Source organism: Marmota monax, unplaced genomic scaffold (assembly GCF_021218885.2).
Source record: "Marmota monax isolate L192 unplaced genomic scaffold, Marmota_monax_Labrador192_F-V1.1 WCK01_AAM20220418_F8-fsc00207, whole genome shotgun sequence".
NCBI classification, from domain to species: domain Eukaryota; kingdom Metazoa; phylum Chordata; class Mammalia; order Rodentia; family Sciuridae; genus Marmota; species Marmota monax.
Window position 1 is genome coordinate 2,516,942 of NW_026692713.1, and position 12,094 is coordinate 2,529,035.

Genomic DNA, 12,094 nt, shown 5'->3' on the forward strand with positions numbered 1-12,094 from the left:
GTTCAGTAGGGTAGAGGGAAGGGAACAAGAGGAAGAAAGAAGGGAGGGAAAGAGGAAGTACTGGGGACTGAATTAAAACAAATTATATTCCATGCTTTTATTTTTTTATTCATTTTTAAAAAATGAGTTCTAATGTTATGTATAACTAAAAAGAACCAATAACAAGAAAAAAGGAAAAAAGTAAGTAGTACACAAAGTTCATTACTGATTGACACTCTTATATAGAAGAAATCAGCCTTTGAACTAAGTCATTAGACAACAATAAATGTTGCAACACATGCTCAATGTTTTCATAACTGTAGCAAAGACAAAAGATGCACAATTCCTCAGTTTTATTTTTTTGTATATATAGTCTGAGGTAAAGACTTTATATTTATAAAAGAAAAAAAAGTATGATTTTCAAAGAGGAATATATCCCTAGCCAAGACACAGCTTTCTACTTGAAATTTTTTCATTTTTCTTTTTAAATGTCCTCAAACTGCTATACTTCTACCTTTTACTCTCCACTTTTAGCAGCCACCAATGCCAAAAACAAAAGCGGGAAAATTCACCTCATTTAGTTACTTATGGCAGTCTTTATGGAAAAACCAATAGAAGGGATTGTCTTTTCAATCCCTGACATAAAACATGCAAAGGGAGATGAAATAGTCCCTAACATCCTCAGATTTCCTAACAACAAATTATCCACTTGATAAAAAATCTTGCTGTTTTAGAATTTAAGAGTTTAATTTTAGAATGTACAGGCTCTTTATATTAAATAGACATTTTACACTTGTCATGAATGTATACTCAACAAGTCCACAAAATATGTGTATGGTTTACTGGATAATTATAAAGCAAATGTCCGCATTTTAACAACCACCCAGATCCAGAAATAGATGCCAGAATCACAGAAACAGAAAAAAAAAAAAAAAAAAAAAAAAAACCTCTTAAACATACCCTCAGGCCCTTCTTCCATCATTTTGGCTTTAATGTACAATATAAATTTCATGAGTTAGTTTACTAAAAATGAAATGAAATAGAGCTACAGGTTGTATGAGGAGTTTACTAAAAATGAAATGAAATAGTGCTACAGGTTGTATGAGATTAAAGTATTTAAAACTCCTCTACAATACATTAATAAGAGAACCTTTCCTAACATACAGTATATTTTGTTAAAATTTGCTGTGAAAAATACCAGTAGTATAGTATATTGATTCATTTAGAATATAATTATTGAAGTGCTTGGATTTAATTTTGTGGAACACTACACAGGAGGGCCATAAAACACAAGATTATTTGTTCCTAGCACTTCTAACAGCTGGCAGTGAAGAAGACCAATATTAGCATTCAAGAGGCAAAAACACTAAATAACAAACATTTTGACTCAGTAGTACCTAAATATGTAATTATAAATTGCAAATTAATAGTGTGATATCTGTGATTTTGGCTGAGTTTTGACAAAATAATAAAAGCATCAATACTTCTAACTTCAATTCCAACAGAGAATGTTCAATAAGAGACTCAGAAGGATTGTGGGACCCTTACTTCTTGTACTGGATACTAGTCTGCAGGTAGTAACAATAACATGGAATCACATTAAATGACTGTTGATAGTAACTACTCCTAAGTTCATTTGGTTTATAAAATACATTACTTACAGACTTAACCACAGAAAAATTTTATAAGGAAACAGATATCAACAGCCTCAAAATAAATACCTGGAAAATATCAATCTTAATATACTGCTAAAGTTTTCCTGGATATTCTTCCTTAGCAAGGCAAGTCATTTAGTGCTCAATTTAACTTTTAAGTGAAGATTTTCCAATTTCTGTCAAGTAGCATGACTTATAGAAATGATAATTACTGTATATTTTTAAAGGCTACAAATAAGGATATCAAATATTTTCAATATAAAGAAATTATAAATGTTTTTGACACATCAAATATGACTACCCTGAATTAAATACCAAACAATGTATATATGCATTGAAATATTACAATAGTATCCCATAAAACATACAATTTGCTTTTATGTATCAAACTTAATAAAATTTCCAAATTCTGTTAATGAACAATGTTTAAGAATCCCTTAGATTAAGGAGCACTCCTACTCCTGAAAGTAGACACAGTTAATGCAAAGTTAATGCACAGTTAAATTTATAATTTAAAACCTAGCCAAAAAATTGTTTCTTTTGCATTAAAGATCTTTTCCTCTACCAATGTCATCTATATGTGTCTGGCACATCTCAATAATCACTGCAAGCCTGGGTAATGATATCCCTATGGGCCATGACTTGATAAAGTTCTAAATTAATATCTTTGGAGATTTTACAGACAAGAAAGCAGGCAAATGTATTAAACATCTAAGGTCTTTTGTTAAATACATAAACAATTACAGAATAGCAAATGGTCACAGGAAAACACCTTTGAATCTCTAGATATGCTCTAGATAGATTTCCTCAAATTTCTAACACTGTAACAACTGAGCAAATAATTTATCAGCCAGGCATGGTGGTGTGTGCCTGTAATCCCAGCAGCTCAGGAGGCTGAGGCAGGAGGATTGCGAGTTCAAACCCAGGCTCAGCAAAAGCAAGGAGCTAAGTGATTCAGTGAGACCCTGTCTCTAAATAAAATACAAAATAGGGCTGGGGATGTGGCTTAGTGGTCAAGTGCCCCTGACTTCAATCCCTGGTACCTCCCCATTACAAAAATTATCAATTCAATGAACTATTATGGAACCATTACAACAACAAATTATAAAGCTATATAAATTAGAAGACAGAACAAAATATTTTAAATATACATTTATATCTAGCTGGAATTATAAGATATTATATATAAGCAACAACCTGAAGAATATGATAAAAGAAATTGTTTTTGGCATAGTTTTAGGCTCCTTCAAACCTCTGCGTTTACAAAGCAAATAAAAATCAGGTCAAAAATGCAATGACCCTTCTCCCTAAAGAACTATAAAACCATCATCAGCACCTTAGTAATCACCTCATATTTTATGATCTACACTAAACACAAACTTGCCATATATTATCCCTTCAGTCATGCTTCTGCGCAAGGTCACCAGATAAAAAGGAAACAAGGTCCTGTCTTGAGTATTCTGATTAAAGAGAGGTGGAAAAAATGACTACTCTACCTTATAGTAAGGTGACAGAGGTATTGCAACCAAAGACATGCTTTAGTACCATCTCAAAGTATCAAATTTAGTATCACCTTTTACCAAAATTAACCACTGTATCCAATTTAAAAGCAGAGAATTACAAAATACAAATGTTATATTCTGATAACTTAAGTAACAAAGAGAAACAACCTTTCAATTCATGAGAAATTAACTCTGTAAGAGTAAGAGACATTGAAATTCAAGGAGACCCTAGGATATCCAATTTCCTGACAGAGGGATAAGTCATCTATTACTTTATGTCTTCCTTTCAACTCCAGGAGTCAAAAGTTCAATAAGGCAACTCTGAAATTATTGGCACTATCTCAAAATGCAAAATTAATTTGGATTCTACTAACATGATTATAAAAATTGCCCTTTGCAGTTGGCTTTTTTTGCAGCAATAAACTAATCCTAAAATTCATATCAAAATGCAAAATACTCAAAACAATCTCCAAAAAGAACAAAGAGGACACAGGCTTCGTGATTTTACAACTTACTACAAAACTATAGTAATCAAGAAAGAGTGGTATTGACATACAAAAGATATATAGATCAGGGGAATAAAGTTGACAGAACAAAATAAAGTTTCACATTGTTGTCAACTGGGCTTTGAAAAGGGTGCCAAGACAACTCAATAGGGATAGCAAAGTCTTCTCAAATGGTGCTGGAAAAGCTGAATTCCACAAGCAAAATAATGAAACTGGACCCTTACTTTCTACCACATGAGAAAATTAACTTGAAATGGATATTCACATGGAAAATAATAAAACTGGATCCCTAATTCACAGTGTGAGAAACAGAAAGTCCAGTGACCCATATTCAAGTATTTGGCTTTAAAAGTAAAATTACTGGGGACGTAAGAAAGAAAAGAGCCAAAGGGGAAATAAAACAGTGATTACCAGCAGTTTATACCCAAGTATGTCATATTCACAGTCCCTTGGTAAAGGAGGTGAGAAAAAGGGGCCAGCCTAACCAAAAGTGAGAAATTGTGTAAGGGCTAAGATAAACTCACCCCAAAAAGGCCTTCCCACCACAAGAGAACAGACGGAGATAGAAACAACTAAAAGTACATTTCTTTAAATAACCCAATAGGAGACAATAAAACCTGGGCAATGTTTCGGAATATTAGTACTCAGCCAATGAGGATCCAGGAGAGAGATCTTAAAGCACTACCCACTAGCAGATAAAATGCTGATTGTAACTGCTCTGGGTATGCCTGCTCCACAGATACCAGATCTTGCAAGAATGTCAATAAAAAGCCCCTATTTCTCTGTAACTTGTGTGTCTACTCCATTCTTTGGGTTTGAGCAGATGAGAATATCTCTAACACCATATACAAAAATGAATACAAAAAGGTTAACAGAATTAAAGCAGAAGAAACTTAACAGTAAATCCTTATAACCTGTATTGGTTTCTTAGATATGGCACCAAAACCAGAAGCAACAAAATAAAGATTAATTAGTCTTCATCCAAATTAAAAACTTTTATGCTTCAAAGAATACCATCAAGAAAATGGAAAGACAGCCCACAAAATAAGATAAAATATTTGCAAAGCATAGATCAGACAAGGTACTTGCATCTAGAATATTACAGAATGCTTATAACTCCACAATAAGAACATAAAGGATTTAAATATATTTCTCCAAAATGGCCATTAGGCACCTGAACAGATAACCAACATTAGTCATTATAGAAATGCAAATCAGAACCACAATGAGATACCACTATACCCAATTCAAATGGCTAAAATAAAAGAAACACAAAAACAAGTGATGATAAAGATGTGAAGAAGGGGCTGGTGTGGTGGCTCAGTGGTAGAGTGTTCGCCTAGCATGCATGAGGCACTGGGTTCAATCCTTGGCACCACATAAAAACAAACTGATGTAGCCACCTAAAAACTAAAGATACATAAATAAATAAATATTTTTTAAAAAAAGATGTGAAGAAATTAGAACCATTATATAATGCTAATGGAATTATAAAATGATGTAGCCACTTCAAAAAACAGTTTGTCAGTTCCCCAATATATTAAAAAGTTACTATATACCCCAGTAATTCTACTCCTGGGTATATATTTAGGAAAAATGAGAACTTATGGCCACATAAAAACCTTTTCACAAATATTCAGAGAATTACTACTGATAATAGACAAAAACAGCAAACAATCCAAATATCTATCAACTGATAAATATATAAACAATGTTTGATATATCTATACAATGGAATATTATTCAGCAAAAAAGCATAAAGTATTGACATGTAGTACAATGTAGATGATTGTTGAAAATGTTATACTAAGTGAAAGAAGCTAGTACAAGTAACATGCTACTTACATAATAAACATATTTTTTTAAATATCTCTCCTTTACATACTTTTCTAAACCTAATTATATTTCCTCTATAAAATGAATATTCTACCTACACTCCACAAAAGGTTACAAGATTTAATGTAATAATACATTCATTTCGATATACACAAGTCCTCAATAATATCTCCTTTCCTTTAAAGCAGCTGAAGAATTTTAAGTCTATATACTGAAAATTGCAGTATACAGAAGATATGCCTAGGAGAAAAATTATCTCAAACTTTTAATGCAAGTTAAATGTTAAACTTGAGTTTGAAAAGTAATGTCATTTAAATCAGAAAATTCTCATATTATACTGACATCACTATATCTGCTAAAAAAATATTTTATTCTAACCAAAACTTGTTTTTCAAAGCAAAGAAAGTATAATTTCCCATTTTTAATATTATTCTCTGTTCTCCATCAATGGTTCTCCAAATATGGTCCTTAAACCCAAAACATCAGCCTTAAAAGTGCAAAGTCTCAGTTCCCAACTCAGACCTAATCAATCAGAAACTTGGGGAGAAGAGTGGGCAACAAACTATGCTTTAATAAACCCTCCAAGAGTCAGATGCATAATAATCTGAGAGCCATGGCAGTGCATTATGCTGCCTTACAAGGACTTTGTGGAGATGATTTAAGCCTCTGGGGGAAAAAAAAAAAAGGCTGTTAGTGTTATTCCTACTGTGTCAACTGCATTTTCACATTTCCAAGCTCTTCCAAATTAACAGGAGGCATTAACTAGGAGGATTCACAATAATCTTATTGTCTGATTCCTGACAATGTAGTTAACCAACCACTTTGATTTGGATTACCACCACTAATCCTCTAGGGGACAGACAGAAATTCAGGCAGGGAATAAGGACAGAAATCAGAAACATATCAATTTGAATTGTTTCTTCTAATATTCTCCTGACTTTGATAACCCTTAAAATCAGTATGATAATCTGATCTGCTAAAATAAGATCAATAATTATTTATCTCCATAATCTTTATTATTTATCTCCACTTGCTAAATAAATGTAAGGCATTATACCAGCTGCTACAGTAGACACAAAATTTGTTAAGTTCCAGCTTCTGCCCCATGAAACTTTTAACTCACTAGATTATGTCAACACTTCACAAATAACAAGGCAAAGAGAAGGACTGCCATAAGATAAACTTAGACATCTACCTTAGAAATTCAAAGATAAACGGTATCTCATCTCTTAGCGAAGAGAGGCAGAAAAATGGGAGGTTAGGGAGGCAGAATTTAAAAAGAAAGGTGAAAAAGAGGGGTATAGCCATCCTTTTATCACAGAGAAAATGAGGCAGCAGGAAGTGGTACAGACTGCAGAGAAAAATCACACCATGATGCATGCAGTAATGAAAGAACATTAATTGGGTCAAACTGCCCCACCAGGAACAAACTATGTCACATTGGCCTAACAAGCCCATCTCTAAATCACAACTACTCATTTGTGAAATAAGAATAATAACAAGTATCTTAATTACTTCAAAGATATTTAACTGAAAACCAGCCAGGGAGGGAAAGGTGCCAATAGAAAGAAATAATAAAGGCCATGTTCAAACTTCAATAATTATTATCTATTAGGTAATCAAAATTGTGGAACATTAAAAACATTTCAATTCAAAACATTTCCATTTCAAAAATCACAGTTTCTATTAGTAAGTAAAGTATAAATAACTTAAATGATTCAAAACAACATGAGGAGAAGAATCAAATTGAATATAATTTTGTTAACAGATTATACATAAAAACATCTTTTCTTGGGAGGGGCACTTAATTAATTAGCAAAAATATACAGTCATTGTTTGGTACAGCTCCTTTGGTAAGTAGTAGTTTGGCAATTTCTTCTGGAGTTCAAAATACACTTACCAACAACTTGTAAACCATCCTCTTGGTCATTTATCCCAAAGAAACAAAATTCTATGTTCATGCAAAAATCTATACACAAAAATTCATACAATCTTTAGTTGAAATAGTAAAAAACTAGAAACAACACAAATGTTTTACCACATAATACAATTCAGTAATAAAAAGAAAATAATTATAGATTCATACAAATAAACCCCAAGGGAATTAGGCTGAGTGAGAAAAGGCTAAACATTGTAATCCTTTTGGAATAAAAAAATTAGAGACGGAAAACAAATTATTGGCTACTAGGAGTTAGGAAGGAATTAATGTAGCTATAAAGGGGAAGCACTAGTGAGTATGTGGTATTGAAATAGTTCTTCTGTAACTTGATTGTGGTGGTAGTTACATGAAGCCTCAGTAACGTGGGATATAATTATACATACAAACACAAATGACTACAATGAAATTAAAATAAATTCTTATGTCGGTTTCCTAGTACTGATATAGTTATGCAAGCAATCAACACTGGGAAAGGTGGGGTAAAGGGTGATAGGACACCCCTGAACATTTCTTTGCAACTTCTTGTGAATCTATGATTATTTCAAAATAAAATGTTAAAAAAGATAAACTGCCATTTTTTTCAAAACAGATTATGCCCATTTAACTAGCATTGGTACAAAAGTGGTATTTTTACCCATTACTGATGGCATAGTAAGTTGCAACAATTCCCTGTAGAAAATGATTTTACAACACATATACACAACTATAAATGCTGTGTCCTTTTACCTAGCCATCTAACTTCTGGGAATCATCTAAAGAAATATTATCAAAATGGGAAAACACACACACATTCAGAATGTTATTATAGTGTAATTGGACACAACCTAGATGTTTTAATAGGCATAATTTTACCAAAACTTGGTCATGGATTATGTATCCATTGATAATACTTATAATGGTATGACAATATAACAGAAAATATAAGAATAAATCAAAATTCAAAATTAACACCTAATTACATATTCCTAAAGCATGGATTTAAAACACAGGAAATTCCTAAGAATAAATAAGATAATTTTGTTAGTATGAAAGAATCACAGGTATATTTCTCAAACCTTCTTATAGAGTTTCAGTATTTCATAGCTAAAGAAATAAGCATACTTTTACCTTATCCCAGAAATCAACCAAAGCTGTAAAGTCCCATTTCTTAGAATATGCCACATTGTATTTCAGAATAGCATCCTATGGAAAAAAACAGAAACAAAACCTCATGATATAGCCACATGATTTACCTATGAATAGCCTGTCTCTTACGAATTACTTCCAGTAAATTTCTTAATGCCAGACAAGCTTCCTCTTAGTATCAGCTTACTCCAGAGAAGTAGTTATGGACAAACAGAATGTATACTGATTTATTATTAACAAGAAAATGATATTATAAAGGTTAGACAATAGGGGAAAAACATAACTACCATAAAGCATTCATTATAAATGGGGATAATATACTCCAAGTGGACAAAAATTGGATCTTGGGGGATAAAAATTAATTTAGAAATTGCAACAATTCATAAACTTTATATATGTATATGTGTGTGTGTACATACACACACACACACAGCATATGTGTAATATTAAAATTTTATATTGGTGGGAGATTAGGGGAAAATGTTTAAAAGGGCTTCTGGAATAGAGGACAATAATGAAAAAGACTGTGAAACCCCATCTTAAAGTATGAAGTGGTCCTTTTTGCTTCACTAACAGCTTTTAAAGGATATATATAAGTGATTATCTTCCCCTAGCAGTTCATACAAATTACATATTTACAGAGAATGAAAAGTCAAAACATTATGCCATCTACTGGTGTAACTTTTAACTGTCTGAATAAACAATACTATGCAGGTGGTTTCCAGAGTCAGGTATGCAAAATTCATTAGTTGTGCTAAAAGAACTTTCATTCTTTTCAATATCTATTTTGATTATTTTATTATACATAACATTATTAAAGTTATAAATGAGTACAATTTATAAATAACTATATTGGTAATACACACTCAAAATACTTTTATTGAAGAAATAGACAAGTCTGAAAATTATTACTATAAACCTTTGAGATTTCCTTATCAATAAAGAAATTTTTAAAAATTAATGCTCTGCCAAAGAGCTTCTTAAACAACAGTTCATGGCATACAATCACCAAACATCTAGGTTAAAAAGATAGCACAAAATGTATATTATTTATTTGGAATCAAGGGATATACAAGTTCCTTCAGGAAAAAAAGAAATTGTCCATAAATAACATGGCAAGAAAAAGCTTTAATTTTTCTCACAAATCATAAAATAAAAATTTATGTTAAGAATTCTTAAAAATTTAAGGAATTTTTTCTAATCATGGATATCTTATTTCAAAACCTCACATAAAGTAATAAATAACAATGTCTGTAAACAGATGAATAGGCCAAGTGCTTGGTACACGCCTATAATCCCAGCGGCTCAGGAGGCTGGGACAGGAGGATCACAAGTTCCAGACCAGCCTCAGCAACTTAGCAAGATTCTGTATAAAAATAAAAAGGGCTGGAGATGTACTCAGTGAATAAGAGCCCCTGGTTTCAATGCCTAGTACTAAAATCAAAAATAAAGAAAAAAAAATCAGATGACTGAATAAGCAATGCATATACTGGAGCAAACTACTGATATACTGAACTAAATGGGTGAATCTCAAAAACATTCATTCTGAGTAAAAAGAATAGACACTATAGTATACAGGGTATGAGACTCCATTCACATAAATTGTACTAATCCATAGTGAAAAGAGTGGTTCAGTAGTTGTCTAAGGACAGTAGAATCGACTGTAAGAGGACACGTGGGGGATGATAGAAATGCTTTGCATCTTGATTGTGGTAGGGTTTCCCCCAGTAGATATAAATGTGAAAACTCATTAAAATACATACTTTAAAAGGATACACTTTCTTTTATGCAAATTATTCTTCAAAGTTGGTAAGGAAAAATAAATGGAACTTGCACTCCCAATTCCTTAATGGCATAATATAATTAGCATAAATCCCTTAGACACTTATCGCTCAGTATCTGCAGGGGATTGGTACAGGCCCCCTTGAAAATATCAAAATCTGAGTATGCTCAGACAAGTCTCCTTATATAAGATGGCATAGCATTTGCATATAATTTACACATCCTCCATTCTTTAAATCATCTTTAAATTATTTACAATTGCTAATCCAGCCAGGTGTGTTGGTGCATGCCTGTAATCCCAGCAACCTGGGAAGCTAAAGTAGGAGGACTGAAAGTTCAAGGCCAGCCTCAGCAAGTTATTGAGATCCTATCTCAAAATCAAAAATAAAACCTGGGGAATGTAGCTCAGTAGTAAAGTGCCCGGTGGTCAATCCACAGTGCCAAAGGGAAAAAAAAAAAAAAAACACACAATTTTAGTTGCCAATTCAAGTAAACGCTATGCAAACAGTTGTTATATTGTATTGTATAGGGAATAATGAGAAAAAAAAAAGTCTGTGCATGTTTAGTTACAGCCATAATTTTTTTTCCAAATGTTTTCAAACTACTATTGGTAGAATCCCAAGATAAGGAATCTGTTCCAGAGAGATAAATGTTTTTTTACTTTTAGTTCAGGTTTCAACTCTCAAAAGTAGTGAGTCCATCATGAAGTTTCCTGTCATTAGAAAAACAGGATGCTACTCTGTTATCAAGTATTGAGGGAATCTGCAGAAGTGCTTTTTGTACAAACTGTCAGACACGTTATTTATACATTATCACTTGTGAGGACATTATTCTTTTTTAAACTTTGAACCTCTCTGATCCCCCTAAATCTAACATCATATGATATATAATCAACAAAAAGATCATTATACTCAATCAGAAGAATTTAATATTTCCCCTTCCTCTCTCATAGCATTCTTCAGCAACGTAAATAATTACCAAATCAGATGGCAGAAAATCTTGATGAATTATGCTGCTAAATCTACTATAAAATAATCAAAAAAAGGGAAACTGACATTAAAGTAATCACCCCTTCCTAAATTAATCATGGCACAATAAGAAACTGCTGGAGAACACTATCATTACTCTGTTGATGTTTGAATAAAAAATTTGAAAATTCTAAAAATATAGCCCACTTTCTAAAGTGGGCTAAAGCTATAAGGACCTACCACAGAAATGGAATCTGGTTTCTTTTCTTTTTTAGTGGTACTGAAATCAAATTCAGGGTTTGCACATGCTAGGCAAGTACTCTATCACTGAGCTATATCCCCCCCTCATATGGAGTCTGGATAGTATTCTTGGGTGGCCTGCTTCTGCATTTTTGAGTTTATAATTTTGGTTTTGAAGACAAAGGCCAAATGACAACATGCTGTAGAAATGAAGACTAGTACTTTAAACAGATAAAAATGGAAGAAAGATTAAGCCATGCTAGAATACATCATAGTACAGGTATATCAAATTCTAAAGAATATGGTTCAAAGTAGTCACTACATATTTTCAAGCTGATACGCTACATAAAAATATCATCTTTGCATCCACCAGCATCCACCAACTGTTTATAGTTGTAAGAAAAGAAATAAATACAAAATAAAGAATTTTTTCTTTATACAGTATTTTTAAAAATTTCTTAGCATACTATTTTGGAGTTTGGATCAGTGGTTTAAAAATATCCATGCAAAAAAAAGGAATGTTAAGCATAAATTGTTTTCACTGTGATCATCAAATTAATAT

General features: G+C 32.2%; 1 protein-coding gene across 4 annotated transcripts in view; it reads right to left on the reverse strand.

Moving 5' to 3' along the window:
- The window catches only part of Parg (poly(ADP-ribose) glycohydrolase), a 114,287-nt gene that overhangs the window by 87,587 nt on the left and 14,606 nt on the right, over window positions 1-12,094 (reverse strand). For all 4 annotated transcript variants that reach the window (XM_046446728.2, XM_046446727.2, XM_046446726.2 and 1 more), the window contains one exon: window positions 8,525-8,599. In XM_046446728.2, the coding sequence (XP_046302684.1) occupies window positions 8,525-8,599 (75 nt within the window). The remainder of the gene's footprint in view (window positions 1-8,524; window positions 8,600-12,094) is intronic.